The sequence below is a fragment of the Mustela erminea genome, chromosome 3 (assembly GCF_009829155.1).
Source record: "Mustela erminea isolate mMusErm1 chromosome 3, mMusErm1.Pri, whole genome shotgun sequence".
NCBI classification, from domain to species: Eukaryota; Metazoa; Chordata; class Mammalia; order Carnivora; family Mustelidae; genus Mustela; species Mustela erminea.
The window spans coordinates 97,788,219-97,805,813 of NC_045616.1; the positions used below are offsets into that span (position 1 = coordinate 97,788,219).

The 17,595-nt window shown below is 35.1% G+C and overlaps 1 protein-coding gene across 2 annotated transcripts in view; it reads right to left on the reverse strand.

The window, feature by feature from the left end:
- SLC12A2 (solute carrier family 12 member 2) overlaps positions 1 to 17,595 on the reverse strand; it is a 100,729-nt gene that overhangs the window by 22,610 nt on the left and 60,524 nt on the right. For both annotated transcript variants that reach the window (XM_032336838.1, XM_032336837.1), the window contains exons 11-17: positions 14,412 to 14,519; positions 13,257 to 13,380; positions 12,119 to 12,220; positions 10,084 to 10,239; positions 8,573 to 8,672; positions 3,626 to 3,737; positions 1,905 to 2,045 (exon numbers count right to left, since the gene is read on the reverse strand). In XM_032336838.1, coding sequence (XP_032192729.1) covers positions 1,905 to 2,045; positions 3,626 to 3,737; positions 8,573 to 8,672; positions 10,084 to 10,239; positions 12,119 to 12,220; positions 13,257 to 13,380; positions 14,412 to 14,519 — 843 coding nt within the window. The remainder of the gene's footprint in view (positions 1 to 1,904; positions 2,046 to 3,625; positions 3,738 to 8,572; positions 8,673 to 10,083; positions 10,240 to 12,118; positions 12,221 to 13,256; positions 13,381 to 14,411; positions 14,520 to 17,595) is intronic.

Sequence of the window (17,595 nt, forward strand, 5' to 3'; positions counted from 1 at the left end):
ATTTACCTTAAAATCTGGCTAATGAAGGGGAAAGGTGCCAGAAACACTCCGTATATATTACAGAGTATACTTCTAGGCTATTTTTGTCCTGGAAAAAGTTAGAGTTATGTCTATAATGAGATTCTGAATGAGATCCACTGATTTAAAGGGCCATCATAATCTGTGATCTGAATTTTCAGTAAGAACTATTAGATTTTCATCTTTATACATGTAAGTTTCCCTAAGGTACACATGTAAGAAAGGGATGTCCTAGGATGCCCACAGTTTCAAATTTGCAGGACACTGCCAGGTTGCTGCCCCAAACGGTTGTCCCATCTGTGTTATTACAGCAGTGCCAAGATTTCCAAGTGCTCTAACTGCTCCTAACACTTTCAAGTGGCAGACCAAACTCTAGTCAGTCTAATGGAGTAAACATGTATTGTATTATATTAATACATCATATACATTGTAATAATGTAATTACGTGTACATTAATTACTTTAATTCATACAATGTATTGTTTTAATATATCCATTGCCATTTATGTATCCTCTTCTTTTCCTTTATTTTTGCTCCTATATTTCCCTCTTCCTGATTTACACGATTTCTTTACATATTCTGGGCCATATTCTTTTCCTAGTAACATGTTGTCTCTCTGGTCTGTGGTTTCCTATTTTTGTTTTCATGGGTTTTTTTTTTTTTTTTAGAAGGACAAAGTTCTAAATTTTAACTAAAGAATACTTATCTCTTCTTCATAGTTCAACTTTCTCTGTCTCATTTAAAAAAATTCTTCCCTACTCCAAGTCACAGAAGTATTCTGTATTTTCTTCTAGTAGTTTAAAAATCTGCCTTTCATATTTGAGTCCTTAATCCATCTAGAAATAGTTTTTATATAGTCTTTATAATGATCTGTTACATCACTTTTTTACAGGGATAATTCATTATCCCAGACCATCCTGGATTTAATGCTACCTCAGTCATGTATTCAATATCCTATACAAGTGGTTCTATTTCTCCTGTTTTATTCCATTAATTAAATTATCACTACTTCAATACCACTATGTCTTAAGTGGTATTGTAAGTGGTGTTTGTAGTTTACAATAAGGCTTTCTATCTGCCACAGAAAGCCCACTTCCACCCCTTATTATTCTTGAGGATCACCTCAGATATTCTTACCCTTGTACTTGTCAAGTGTGAGAAATGTGAAACATTCAAAAAAAAGGGGCGGGCGCGCACATACACACAAAAACAAAACAAAACAGAAGGAGCACGGATGATAGCACTCTGAGCCTCCCACCTCTGCTTTAACAAAGTGAATGGGCTTCCAGATAAGCTTTCTTTGAAGAAAGGGATTCCTACAAAAATAAGATAGCAAACACTATCTTAGCCCATTTATTTCTTCCCACAACCTTTAGGGCTGATTGAGGAAATTAAGTTTCAAAGAAGATGTGTAACTTGCTCGAAAATATCATAATAAGGAAGTGGCAGTGCTAGCATTTAACTCCAGGACTAATTTCAAATCCCATGTAAGTACTGTGTCATACACAAAAATGAAAGTGAAGTCTAAGTTTAGTAAATAAATAGAAATATAGTAAGGAACTAGAAATTTAAAAAAAAAATTACATAAGAACTGCCATTACTTACCACTTAAAAAAACCCCAGTGAGGTAGAGTGGAAAATGACGGGGAAATATCTTAAGGAAATAGGTAAAGATAACTTCCAGATAGATTTTGCCCTGCCAACCAACAGCACACTATCTCTGTAGTTCTTTAAGCACTCAGATTACACAAATCTTAATAGTAATACAGATATTTCAAAAGATACACCATTTTTATTAATATGAAGAATGACACCTAGCATGCAAAAGGTTTTAAAAGCTTACACAAAACTTGAATTTTGTTATTTGAAAGATGTAACGTATTTACCTGCATTAAATACTGTGCACCTTCTCTCAAATCATCTGCATGGACTGGAGCATAAAAAGCTTTCATCTTGTTTTTGATAAGCCACCGCTGGTATTTGGCTTGATCAATGGACATCTCTTTCATGGCTTGTCTTCGAGGGCCCTTTTGGATAAGAATATTAATAATGCCTTTAACTGAGAGATAAGCAGTCTACATTTATGAAAATCACCCTGTTATACTAGCTTAAATAAGGTGCCTAAACCTTGGGGATGGGAGAGAACATTTCATTTCCATGTCAGTGAATTCTTTCTACATGTAGCCCTGAAGATTATGACAAGTTAGGGTTGATGGAACAGTTAAGGCACAGGAGGCACCATGAAAAGAGAGAAGAGAAGAGGAAGAAATACACACTGAAACATAAATAGGAAGTTTTGCAATACACTAAGTAAATGAGAGAAATAAGAAATTATTGAAAATGGAGAAGAGATCATTGGAGAAAAGTAAGAGCCTTCTGTTTTTCTACAAAAAGTTTCCCAATTTATTGTTTGTCCCCAATGTCTGCATTATTAATTTTGAGGAACCTGAAAATATCACTGAAAAGGCAAGTTTGCTGTAAAATATAAATGCATTTTTTCCTTCATACTTCTGTTAAATGATGAAGAACAGAATTAAGGAAATGAGATTTTCAACTTGGAATTCTATTTTGATCCTTGCAAGCAACACATAAAATGTGTTATATGCAAATGTATATAAAGCAAAAATCTAAAAGTAGGTTTAAGAATACGCCTTGATTGTTCATGAAAAAGTAAAGGAAAAATACAGTTTGTTTTTCCTAGGAGGAAAATTGCCTCATTTGTAATTTCTTGTGGTCAAAACCCCAACCTGAACTGACCAAACCTAGAGACAAATTGAAAAACTCCACCAGTCCTAATGGGGGACCAGGAGCCAGTGTCTTCGTGTTCTCTGCCAGACCGGCTTTGACTTTGGGTCTATACAAGTGAGAGGGCAACTCTAGCAGGAGCTGAGACATGGGGCATCCAACACACATTTCTAACAAGATGCACAGAACGGTTTGGGACAAAAGCTCTTTTGACAAATACTCCAATTTCTCATGCAGAACAGGTGACCCATCATCTAGCAATTCTTCTCAATACACAAAATGCCAAAAATAGAAAACGACTTTTGGGTGAAAAGTTTACCACTATTTTTAGTAATGTTAGTACTCATGGTTAAAACACAAATGAAGAGGAAATTAACAATGTTCGAGCTTGGAAATTTAGCACTCTGCTTTTCTTTCGTACTAGATGTTAGCTATTTACCACAATTCATCTACCTCCTTGAACCTCTTTTTTCCTCTAGTAGTAAACATTCCTTGTGTTCTCAGAACAGTATGAAAAATATTAGTAAGAAAATGCATATAATGTATTTCATTTAGACTCCTTACCAAGAATCTACTTTTCTTAGCCAAGCCATTTTTTAAGAAAAATGTAGTTTGGTAAAATCTCATATTAAATAAGAAAAAGAATGAAGATTCAAAATTCTAAAGTCTTTTCTAAAATGAGGTTTTGAGACTGCTTAGAAAATTTTGAATATTTTGAAGAATATAACTAACTTCAAAAAAACCCCAAACTCAACAGATCCATCTTGTCAAATTGCTTCATACTCAGAAAAGCCCCACAAATTACAAGTTATACACACAGAGCAAAAATACCTTAATATAAAAAAACAATACAAACACTTACCATATGTACATGACTACAGATCATCAAACCAACATTTTTTGTGAAATCATGAACAAGATGAAGTAAAGCTGGGCGTGAATTTGGAGCACCTGTCATAACAAGACACTGTGGCCTAATTTAAGATTAAAAAATAAAACAAAATTAGAGGATTTAGATTTTTGATAACATGGACATGTTTTTAAGTTGCTTCTCTTAAGAATGTATTATTACACTAGAATCTCCTTTATGCAACTGTCTTCAGGACAATACACCACAGAATTCTCAAAAGAAGAGGACTTTGAACCAAGGTTTATCAGTACATGAGAAATGCAAAAACAAAACTTCTTGGAACAAACATCATACCAAATGTGCTTCTAAAATAATAGGTAATATAATATATCAAGATTCTGGTAGGTATTGCAAGAAGAAATAGAACAGTAGGGGCGCCTGGATGGCTCAGTGGTTATTAAAGCCTCAGCCTTCAGCTCAGGTCATGATCCCAGCATCCTGGGACGGAGCCCCACATCAGGCTCTAGGCTCAGCAGGGAGACTTCTTCTTCCTCTCTCTCTCTGACTGCCTCTCTGCCTACTTGTGATCTCGGTCTGTCAAATAAATAAATAAAATCTTAAAAAAAATATATATATGTAACAACTTTTCACCATCTAAAGGTAATAAAATATTCCAGGTTCTTTCACAGAACTCAAAAAACTTCCTAAGAATATGGCGTTCTCTTCATGTACAAACAGGTCACCTTCCTTCTAGCTTGATCACATAATAGTGATTTCTACTTCATAATATCAGCTCTCTCTAATCTAGCTTAATTTTCATGACAGCCATCATATAAGAAAAATCAGCTACAGTTGATTTGAAGATTTTATCTGAGTAAAAGTTTTAATTTTAATTATGATGAAAATCAAAACTAAACTGAATTGCCTTTGTAGATAAAAAACAGTGGTATGACTTTCACATATTCTTAACTCTTGATTTTAGCTGACAAGAAATGGAAATCAATGTTATTTTATGAAAAATATTTAGGTATCCATTTTAGAAGTTCAAATATTACCATAAATTCTTTAAGTTCAAATATTACCATAAATTCTTTAAAGCAAGAATTTATATTATTAAAACAAACTTTAACAAAAGGCAAATAAACTAAAATTTCTGATTTAACCACTAAATTAAATCTTAGGGTAGGTCCTAATCTCATAAAATAAACATGAAAACTTGAATAAAGACTATTAAAAAAAAAAAGAAAGAAAGAAAAACCAGGGCTCCTGGGTGGCTCAGTGGGTTAAAGCCTCTGCCTTCAGCGCAGGTCATGATCCCGGGGTCCTGGAATCAAGCCCTACATCGGGCTTCTGCTCAGCGGGGAAACTGCTTCTTCCTCTCTCTCTCTCTGCCTGCCTCTGCCTACTTGTGATCTCTCTCTGTCAAATAAATAAATAAAATCTTAAAAAAAAAAAAAAACCCAAAAAACAAAACCAGAACAAAAACTAACCTATCCAGAATTTTAGTAAGCTATCTGAAAAAGAATTCTCCCTGTCTGGGAGAATGGCTTGGGAGAATCAAACACGACATCATCCTCTACAGCCCAGTCTGCTCGGTCTCCCCGTCTGAGCTTTAGCAGGTTAAATAGCTCTCCACATAGAAATTACATAATTTCTAACCTTCTTGGTAGCTTACAACTGACACTCTGAGTGACTTACAATCCATTTCCTCTAAAAAGGAAGCAGGCTACCCTTCACACTTTGTTTCCCTTTCCTGTAAGCTACACCATGGATGTGGTGATGACTTTGATCACATGGACAAAAACATCTGCTAGGAAATGACAGACTGACAAGATGCAAGAAATGTGGGGCCTGAATGAGCCAGTGCAGCAAGTGTGCCGGCCATAAGCCACACATATGTCTCTGGACTATCATGTACCAGTGATGTCTGTCTTGTAGAGCCACCGCATAAGTTAGTATATTTTAATGGTAGTTTAACTTACACTTTAACAAACCTAGTCCTACAGTTAAATAACTTGTAGTCCCTATCTTTACTAAATGGTAAATATACCAGACAGGCTTAATTTGGTATAGTTGTATCATGCCAAAATGTATAGTACAAAATATATTAGAAATGATGAGTACCAAAGACATCTGTTTCATTTTAACTCCTTCCTCAAAAACGCCATCGTATAATGGGATTTTTAAGGCACAAAAATCCACAAAAATATGAACAGTAATACAGAAATACTGAAAGCCAGAAAGCAGATGGTAGAACAAGAAAGGATATAACAAATCAAGAAGAGGCTAAATCTATGAGCAAGCTGTGATGCTACCTGATTTTATGCCTAAAAAAAAATCACCAAAATGCCTACGAATTAGAGGTGGTAGGTGCCTCCGGAAGAGGAAGGGGCCATGTATTAAAGAGACCAAAGTCAGAAGCAGTGGTTTCAACTCGGCACAAGACACCACTAGACAGAACCAAATCATTTCCATCCCTATGATGAACAAGTATCTCTGTCCTCCCCCAATTGTTAGGCTAGGGCTTATTTGCCAGAAAGGGCTCAAAATCACAACGTGGTATCACTTCCTGATACTCAGAATGGCTAGTACCAAAAAGACAAAAAGTAAGCGAGGATGTAGAGCAAAGGGAGCCCTCATGCACTGGTGTTTGGGGAATGAAAATTGGTGCAGTCACTATCGAAAACAGTTTGGAAGTTCCTCAAAACACTAAAGAGAGAGTACCAGAGGGTCCTGTAATTTTACTATTGTGTATTTTGGTGATGAAAATGAAAACACTAATTGGGAAAGGTAAATGTACCCATATGTTTATTGCAATGTTGTTTACAACGGTCAAGATACGGAGGAAACCTAAGTATCCAGTGGTAGATAAATGAATGAAAAATATGTGGTATATATACACACAATGGAATATTACTTGTTCATAAAAAATAATAAAATCTTGCCATTTGCAACAACATGAATGAACCTAGAGGGTATTATACTAAGGAAGATAAGCCAGACTGAGAAAGACAAATACCGTATGATTTCACTTACATGTGGAGACTAAAAAAATAAGAGAAAATAAACAGCAACAAAGGGAGAAAGAGAATCATAGAGAACAAACTAATACAACAACAACAACAAAGAGAGAAACAGACTCATAAATATAAACTGCTGGTCACCAAAGGGAAAGGGATTAGGGAGATGAGCAAAATGGGTGAAAGGATTAAGAGGTACAAACTTCCAGTTATAACGTTAAGTCTTGGAGATGAAAAGTACAGCACCGGGAAGAGCTGATAATACTAAAATACATGTATCACGGTGAGCACCTTCATCATGTACGTGATGGTTAAATCACTATGTAGTATACCTAAAGCTGATTTAGATTTTTAAAAATTTTTAAAAACCTTGTTATCATTATTTTTTAAAGTAAGTTCTATGCCCAATGAGGGGCTTGAACTCATGACCTTGAGATCATGCTCTACTCATTGAGCCAGCCAGGTGACTCTAAAACTAATTCAGTATTATACGTCAATATACTTCAATTAAAAGCATTTTTTTTAATTAAAAGAGAAAAAAGAAGTCTGCTGGTCTGTGAGATACCAGCAACAACCAAAGGCAAAAGCAGCTACTTTCATCAGGGGAGGAGTGAGAACACATTTGCACACTGAATCTGGAGATCTCCCAACCTCCTTTCCAACCTGACTAAGAACTCTGGTAGCCAGGACTTTTATCAACAAGCAGAATATTAGAATATTCTTTCTGGGCAATCTAAAAAAAAAAAAAAAACCAAAAAACAAAAAACAAAAAATGAAAACAAAAAACAAAAAACGAAAGTCTTCAAGATGACTTAAATTTCTCAAAGAACCAGTAAAACCACATTAATCTACAATAAGGGTTTTACTGACAAGCCCCACCTACAAATGCAGTTTCCCTGGCCATGGACCACAGTTACTTCAGACCAAGCTAAATCTAGGAACCCAAATTAAAGAAACAGGAAACAGTGAATAGAAGACTTCAAAGAAACAGAAACTATGAAGCTCAGAAAACAACATCTTTCATGAAGTTTGGTGAAGGGTGGAGATGCTCATGTATATAAAGTTAGGAAGAGAAAAGAATGGCTCCAGAGGAAACAAGGAAGGTGTACAGACAAGAAAAAACAATCATAATTTACTACATGGATCAGCTGGGAATCATTTTAAAAAGTTATAAAAATATAAATATGAAGTACGACCTAATCAAAATAATGACATAATAGTATACTATGAGGATGGGATAAAGGGAAGAGCGCAAGTGTATGCCACCACATGCGGATGAAGGGCATGCACAGATAAGGCCTAAAACATCAAAAATACAGTGAAACAATAACAATGTCTGAGAATATCAAGTAATTACTAAATGGATCAGTGAAGAGTTGAAAGTGGTTGCCTGTGGTAGGTCACAAGGGGGGACACAACAGATTTTCATGACAAACCCAAGTTTCTTCTCTCTCAACTATGTTTATGTGTAATTCTGATAAAGATTTAAGAAGTTATTTTGGAATAAAATATGTCTTTTCAATGTTCCCATTCCTATAACGAAGCAAAGCAAAAGGTTTTCATTGATGGCAAATTAACTTTGATTCTACTTAGTAGTTATAGAGTACTTACAGAACTTCGATGGCTGCAGAGGGAAGAAACAATTCACTTTGTGAGCACTGACACTTAAAAGCCTTCATATGGGAGACTTCTAACACTTTCACTCTCATAACATTTTTGTAAGTTAGATAATTCACCTCTTTGTCAACTTTTTGTAACTAAAAAATCTCATCCTTGTTTTTGAATAAAATGCCCAACCAAAGTCCAGCCAAAACAAAAAATAATCTATGCTTTCAGGAAACCTCTCATGAAGTAGCAGCACACAAAAATGTTACTGAATATTAAGTAAAGAATGGACTGCCATATATGACCAATGATTCTATGCTACCTTACTGCTCACCTAAAGTTTTTCACATGGTCTTCCACTCCCGAAAGACGAATCGAATGTTGCAGTGCATTTAGGTAAGTCAGAGCTTGTGTAGAGGATCCCCAGTTCACATCTGTGGGAAGACAGTGTTCATGTAGCAACACACCAACATTAACCAACAATCAAGAACCTATCTGAGACACAGAGAAGTAAACAGAGCTTTCATATATTAAAAAAAAAATCAACTGCTAAAATAAACCACTGTACTCTGAACTATAGCATGACACTATGCTAATCTGAACTGTAATTGCTTTTAAAGTAAAATGTAGAAAAAACTAAGGTGACAAGGCTGCACACATGCCAGGCATGCAACTAAAGAAAGTACCACAAGTAGTTTTTAAATTATTACAAATATAGCCAGACATATAACAAGAAAGAGGCAGATCTCTGAAAGATTTCAAAACTCTGAAAGGACCATTTATAGTACATAACCGTATAAGTTATTTGTACAGGCAAATTTCATTCTGTATTGAATAAACAGCCTGGACACCAAATATGATTTTAGACATCTGTTATTTTAGAGAAATAATTGTTTTTAAGATGGTCAAAACATTACCTTCTTTGTCCATTTCATTTCTAAGGCCAGCACTCTTATCCAAAACCTCATATCTGGATTACAAAATGCTTCCTCACAATTTCACATGGCAACATGTGAACTCTTCTTTTGGGGCCCAAATTTGTCAAACCTTTTTTACTGGTTCTTCCCTCAGAGTTAGAGGTCACCGTACTACACTGGATCAACATACCCAAGTGTCATTGTCTTATGTGGAGATAGACCCAATAGTTATCAGTGTGACAACTTCCGGGTAATCTTTAACTATTTCCCAGTTAAAAACACCTTTGTCGGGAGGCCTGGGTGGCTCAGTGGGTTTAACCCACTACCTTCCGCTCAGGTCACGATCCCGGGGTCCTGGGATGGAGTCCCACATCAGGCGCCTTGCTTGGCGGGGAGATTGCCTCTCTCTCCACCTCTGCCTGCCTCTCTGCCTGCTTGTGTGCTCTCTCTTTCTGACAAATAAATAAATAAATAAAATCTTTAGAACAAAATAAAAACAAAAAAATCCACCTTTGTCAAATCTTCTTTCTAATATATTGTAAATTCCATGGTACTTACTATACAGCAGGTACTAAGACTACAGTAGTAACACATATATTTATGAGACTAACAGTTACTACAGGAGCTATTTCATTAAGTCTAACCCTTCAAAAAAAATTTTTTTTAGGTATATTGAGGGCCACCAGCATGTTAATAATGCAAATTTGTCATTTTTCTGTAAGTAGGATTAGTTAAGTCTAATTTACAGGTAAGTAGGCATTCCAGAGAATAAAGTTATTTCCCTAAAATGATATGTATTTGGAAATGAAGCATTTTAGGTTTTATAAAGCACCTTTCAAGTACACAAAAGATGATGCTTCGATATAAAATAACAAAGAACTTCTAGATGTTTTCTAGCTTGAAATAATAAATGTGAAAAACTACTGACCTGGTTTTTTGTAGGTAACATAAATATACAGCCCAAGGACTATTACATATGTTAGCAATGCAGCCCACCAGTTAATAACAAACATCACTATGCAGCAAAGAATCGCTCCAAGAAGTGATATCCACATGTTGTAGTATTTGAATGCAGGACGCCACCCTAACGGTCACAAATAAAACAGATATATCAAAGTCACTCAGATACCTTATCTGCTTTAGACAGTGGTACATATGTATGCACAAAATAACTTTCTTTGTGGTCACTTTAAATAGTAAGTATAAGGATAATGTGTAACAGTAAAGCCATAGGGCATTACTAAGCCCAAGATCTGAAGGCCAAGAAGAGAGCCCATCTGTTTACTTCTGTTTTATTCTATATTACTAGTTTCTGTATTCAATAAATTCTTCATCAAAAAAAAAAAGTTTAAATCAAACTATCTTAATGAATGGTTAAAAACTACAAAAGACTGAAAGAAGTTTTCAAATCTAGCCCTTAATAGTGTAGTTTTATGTTCTGGATTTTAGCAGAAGACATATCTATATTCTAATGAATATACAAGAGAGTTCAAACAGAATGTTCTTGAAAATTGTTAGAAGTTGACCTACCTGCTAGAAAAATTAACAGTTAAATATAGAAACTTACCTTTGGTTAAGTATTTAAGAATTAAGTTCACTCTAAGAAAAAAAAAATGCTGAAGACCACGTTTTAAAATTTTTATTTCAGAGCCAAAAAATATTTTTAAATCATAATTTAATATATTTCATATTCTTTTTTTAAATTAAGTTTCACACAAAGCTATGAGAAAGAATCCAGGAAAATTCTGGGGACCTTTTACCTAATTTCTCTCAATGATAATATCTTGCAAAAGGATACTGTAATATCACAACCAGGATACTCATATTAATAGAGCCAAGATAAAGAAGAGGCCAGAACAAGTATCCCTTGTGCTGCTTTTTACAGCCACACATACACTTCTAAAATTTATATTCTTAAAGTTCTGAGAAGTTTTTAGGTCCCTAGAAGGAAAAGTGCTTTTTGTTCCTTCAATTCTTTCCCTGGTATCCAACTGTTGTCATGGTTTGTAACAAAAAGCCATCAATAAAAGTATAAGAGGCACTTTTTCAGTTGCAAGTGACCCTTTATAATAGAACTCCATAGAACTTATTGTGTTGAAAATATTTTTCTGGGCAGGAAAATATAGCTAAGAAAATATTTTTCTTAGCTATACCATTATAATGTTCTTAGAACCTAAACAGAAATCAGCTAAATAAACAAAAACAGGGAAAGAAAAGCACAATAATTCTTTCAAAGTGTTAGAATTTGAGATTAATGCTCTTACATGCTTCGAAGACAAGAAACAGTATATTACTGGGAAACTTCATGATAAAGAGATCTTTTAAAACTCACTAAATTTGACTCATCTGTGAAGGCTGACTGAGCATTAATGGGCTAAACACTCACAATACCATCTTTTTTTTTTAAATTTTAAATTTTTTATTTTTTTATAAACATATAATATATTTTTATCCCCTGGGGTACAGGTCTGTGAATCGCCAGGTTTACACACTTCACAGCACTCACCATAGCACACACCCTCCCCAATGTCCATAACCCCACTCCCCTTCTCCAAGCCCCCCTCCCCCCAGCAATCCTCAGTTTGTTTTGTGAGGTTAAGAGTCACTTATGGTTTGTCTCCCTCCCAATCCCATCTTGTTTCATTTATTCACAATACCATCTTTTAAAATGCGTTAAAGTTGGGGTGCCTGGGTGGCTCAGAGGGTTGAGACTCTGCCTTGGGCTCAGGTCATGATCTCAGGGTCCTGGGATCCAGGCCTGCATCCAGCTCTCTGCTCAGCAGGGAGCCTGCTTCCCCCTCTCTCCCTGCCTGTGATCTCTCTCTGTCAAATAAATAAATTTGTGATCTCTCTCTGTCAAATAAATAAATAAAATCTTTTTTTAAAATGTGTTAAAGTCTTATTTTCTCTAAAATCAAAGACATTGGTGCATTTACAAAATTTTTTAAAAAACATAAAATCACCTGGAGATTTTGCAAGTGATGCATGGAACACCGAAAAATTGATCAATGCATATGATGCAAGGAAGAAGTTAGAGATAATTGGAGCAATAACATTCAGCTCAGCTGCAAAAGAAACACGAGGTGTTACTTTTTGACTTTTTAAAAAATGAAATTATTTTAAACCTTTAGATGACAGCCTAAGGAATAGTCCAATATCCAGCATTCAGACTTAACGGATACGTATATTTTGTCATATATAGTTTGTATACTTTACTTTTCAAGAATCTAACCTTGGGTCCACAGTTGAAACCCTTTATACCCCATTCTTCCAAAGTTGGTATATTTTTTTCCAATGGTACTACACAGTTTTACTAAATATATATAGTTCACAAGCATTAGGCAGTTCTGTTTTGGGTATTTTAAAAGTCAGACAAATAATATCACTATATTTATTATTCTACAACTTGACTTGATGCATTTGTTATACTGGAGATTCATTCATGTTGATATATGAAAATCAATTTTATTCATTTTTTTTTACTCCTGAATATTATTCTGCAGTTTCATTCTTTTGCTAATAGGTATTCAGTTTGCTTCCATTTTTCACTATTATAATTAATGGCACTAGGAACATCGTTGCATGGGTCTCCTTGGGTATATATTCAAGTTTCCCTAGGGTAAATATTCCTAAAGAGAATTGCTGGATTGTGAGAAACTTAACTCAACATGCTAATTTGTTCTCCCAGAGTAGCCTTACCAAATAGATACCTAGCAACATTACATGAGAGTTAGTTTCCACACATGGTGGTATCATCAGACATTTAATAAAAGCCCACTGTCATCTTTACCAATGAAGACCCATTTAGTTCACTTGCGATCAGAGGCAAAAGTGCCCAAAACTAGATTACTGAAGTCTATACCTTCAGAAGGGGGACCTGAAATCTTTTCCCTTATGCTATTATCTCATTTGTTTCAGGGACAAGAACCTAGGAGTTCCCTCTCATGAGGCTTTAATGACAGCAATAATTTGAGCAAATATTTACTGAGCACTATTATTTGCAGTATTTTCTATATGCTCTTTAAATTGATCACAAAGAAACTAACTTCATTTAGTAAGCAAAGTAAGGTTTTCTATTAGCACGCCATGTATATGACTAACCAATTAAGATGAATCCAAGGGCAATTAAGAATGTTAAGATGTAGCCACGAAGAGGTTCATTATTTTTCCCATAACCTTTAGCAAACATCTGGAAAGCTGGGTAGATGTTGTCCTTACAAAGGGCCTAGGGAAGAAATGTCAATATTAGAAGGAAACAGAATGCAATTAGCTGTACATATTTCTTACAGTTTTGATAGGTTATTCAGGAATAGAACACAAGTTCCTAATTCTTGGTTCTCTTTCCTCCCCTTGGATGACACTGCTTTACCTACAATCTGTAAAGGAGACCATGTATTTCAAGCATCAAAAGGTGGCTGGTTCAGAACACCACTGAAGTTTTTATCTGTCTAACCCTACCCTCACACTGAAATTCTTCCATGAAAAAAAAAAAAATTTAAAAAATCTGAAAACTTAGGGTGACATAAGTATGACCTACATTAAGAAAAAAAGTCTGAATCCTAGATTTAAAGCATATAAAAATCCCAATTATAAACTTAACCACTTTTCTTAAAACTTTACTAAGAACTGTTTAAAGAAATATATTCTACATTTATGTACTGACTGGCTACAACTTCAATATTAAGAACAAGGCTGCAGAATCAATGTTTCTTTTTTGGACTTAGTAAAAATAAGTATTTCCTGTTCAGTATTAGCTATTTATATCATATTGATTAAAGGGAGATAATGTCTACTTTATGCAACTTTCTACCCTAAGTAGTTAACAGAACATGTGGCATATAGTAGGCATTCAAATATCTGTAAAGTAAAACATAAAGGTTGACATACTGCTAAGAGGGACAAGATCCTTTAATTCTTCTGATTTATGCTTGGAATGCATTCATTAATCTTGGTAAGACAACAGAAAAAATTAGCAAAGAGAGTATGTCAAAAAAAACCAAAAACCCATCACTACTTCCAGAAAGACAACTCAAGGATTACATCCTGACAGTAGGTTAATGCACTAAAGTTTATAAAAATAGAAACATTCACATTCAAACACACAAAGTTAAACATCTGGCTTGAGATATGTGTGTATAAGTCATATACACACATGAGGTTGTAGAGGTAAACAAAGGATTTGAATAAATAATCCCAAATTGAAATGTGCTATCAAAAATTACCCTTCAATAACATCTGTAATATGAAAATACCTACCTGAAATATTTTGGGAGCACTCACAAGGGATGCTAATGCAGAAGAAAGAGTGGCTGAAAAGATACCAGCAGAAATTAATGGTGCAAATCCTGACACCATGCTCATTACCTTAAAAAAGGGACAAAAATGAAAAATTAAGTCTTGCAAACCACTAAAAAAAAAAGTACTATACATATTTATTATGCTAATGAAGGAGACTGATATCAGGGAAATATGGTAATAATGAACAGGAATAATAGTTACATGCATTATAAATTTCTGAAACAGAAATTTTCTTAGCCTTTACCTTCAATCTTTTTTTTTTTAAGATTTTATTTATTTATTTGAGAGAGAGAGAGAGAGAGAGAGAATGAGAGTAGAGAGGTCAGCAGGAGAAGCAGACTCCCCGCAGAGCAAGGAGCCTGATGTGGGACTCGATCCCGGGACTCCAGGATCATGACCTGGAGTTGGTCATGAAGGCAGTTGCTTAACCAACTGAGCCACCCAGGCACCCACCTTCAATCTTTTTATTTGGTAAAATTTCAAAGACATACAATGGTAGAGAAAATACATAATGAACAAATCCTCATGTCACTGTGAATCAAACCCCAGGTATCACTTAATGCATAAATGTTTCAGTACGTACCTCTAATCGGTAAGCACATTAAAAAACCGTAACGGCAAAGCTGCTGTCACAGTTTGAAAAGTAATTCTTTAATATCACCAAATAGCCTATTAGCATTCCAATTCCCCCAACCTGTCCATCTTTTCTTGCCTTTTTAAATAGTTTGTTTCAATCAGGATTCACAAAGGGACCACACATTAAATTTGGTTGATATGTCTCTTAAGTCTTTTTCAATCCACGAGTTCACTGTTTGCTTCCTTTACATTTTATTATTTTTGGGTCACTGTCTTGTAGAAACCTCACACTCTGGATTTTGCTGACTGCACCTCCAACTTGTGTTATTTAACCTGCTGGTCTCACCTCTGTATTTCTAGTCAACTGATAGACAAGATAGAACTAGTCGACTGATAGGTCATCAGACTGAAGCCAGGTCTTCTGACAGGAATATTTCAAGATGGTACAATACACTTCTGTCAGGTAGTTCTTTCTGTTTGTGGTTTTGTTTTGGTTAAGGTAATAGACCTGTACTGTGGTTATGTTTTTTCTTTTTAAAAAGAGACCTTAAGGGCACCTGGGTGGCTCAGTTGGTTAAGCAACTGCCTTCGGCTCAGGGTCATGGTCCCGGAGTCCCATGATGGAGTCCCACACAGGACTCCCAGCTCCGCAGGGAATCTGTTCTCCTTCTGACCTTCTCCCCTCTCATGCTCTCTCACACACTCTCTCTCAAATATATAAATAAGACTTTTTTTTAAAAAGAGACCTTAAATACTGGACCTAAATGTGGAAATATTTCTGCCTGAAAGGATCTAAATCTATGATTGGTCTTCACATAATCCGGGAAGTAGGAAGTTACAAATAAAATGAAGTCAGCCAAGCACTGGTGACGGGTAAAGCTTGACAATGTATGCTAGCTAGGTACATTACACTGCTTTTCGATCTTCGTACATGTTCAAACATTCCCCTACTTAAGTTTAAAAAAAAAAAAAAATGGATTGACCACTTAGATCATGACATGACAACCAGATAAATCCAAACTCAGAGGCAAAATGCAAAGTAACCTGCCTAGACTCTTTAAAATATCAGTGTCCTGGAAGATTACAACAGGCAGGCTGGTAAGTCCCAGATTAAAGGATTTTAAAATAATAACTAAATGCCATGCATGACCTAGATTGTATCTAGGATATAAGAAAAATAACTAAAAGAGACATTACTGAAACAAGTGGGGAAAGATGAAGGTGGAATATATTTCGGTAACAGTATTTTATCAACATTAAATTGCTTAAGTGGGATAACTATACCACACTCATATAGAGTATTTCAAATACTCTGATAGGCATTTTATGATATGTATAATTTATTCTTATATGTTTGAGGAGAAAAAGAATATACATATATTCAAAGATAAAGCAATGGGGTAAAATATAAACTAGTAATTTTAAGTGAAGGGGTAGGTAAACAGGTATTCACTGCACTGTCCCTTCACATTTTTGAAAACTGTGAAAAAATAAAATTAAGCTGGAAAATACATCTGGTAGATTCAGGTACTGCCATCTTGACCCATCCATTAAAATTTCACCAGCAGTGAAATAGTGACCATCACCTAAATTCATTATTACTTCCTTAGGAGATATTTACGTGAGTATGTGTGTGTGTGTGTGTGTGTGTGTGTGTGTGTTTTTCCCTTTGGTAAAGTAAATTTGCATTTATTATAAAGGAAATTTCTATCTGTAGAGAAGTTTCCCTCTCTTTTTTTAATATCTTAATTTAATTTTATAATTTTCAGTGTTCCAAGATTCATTGTTTATGCACCACATTGAGTACTTCATGCAGTCCATGCCCTCCTTAATACCCATCACCGAGAGTACTTATTTGAGAGAGAGAGTGTGCGTGCCTAAGTGGGGATAAGGGGAGAAGGAGAGAGAGAATTTTAAACAGCCTCCATGCCCACCTCGGAGCCCTACACAGTCCTCCATCTCACAACCCCAAAATCATGACCTGAGCCAAAATCAAGAGCTGGAAACTTAACTGAATAAGCTACCCAGGCATCCCTACTTTTCATTTATATTGACTGAGACCATGTGCCAACTGACACCAAGGTGATAAGGAAATATGCTGTTAAGGTATTAGTGACTATTTTACACTTGACTGTAATTTTATATTTTAAGCCAGATGTAAAGTTAACTACAGGCACAATCCTTGGCGATAATGCATAAGTCTGGTTATAAGTGTATATAATTCCACCTTGTTAAAAATCCCCCCGTGTACCTTTCAAAAGACTCAATTTTAAAAATGAAAACTACATTAAAGTGTTTTAATGAACATTAGTATTGTCCTCTCTAAGCATTTCAAGGAGAAAAAAAATCCTGAAAAGATCGTTTTCTATTCAGCCCTTTAGTAACAACTTGGTTAGCTATATGCCATGTGTTTTGCACAATCACTGTATTTCACAGCTATTAATACTAGATCAGCATTGCCAATTCTGTCTTTAGGGAAGAGATTATAAAGAACATATAAGATGGACCAAGATCAAAAGGAGCAGACTTGATTTCTGTTATATATACTTATCAAACACATAATGAC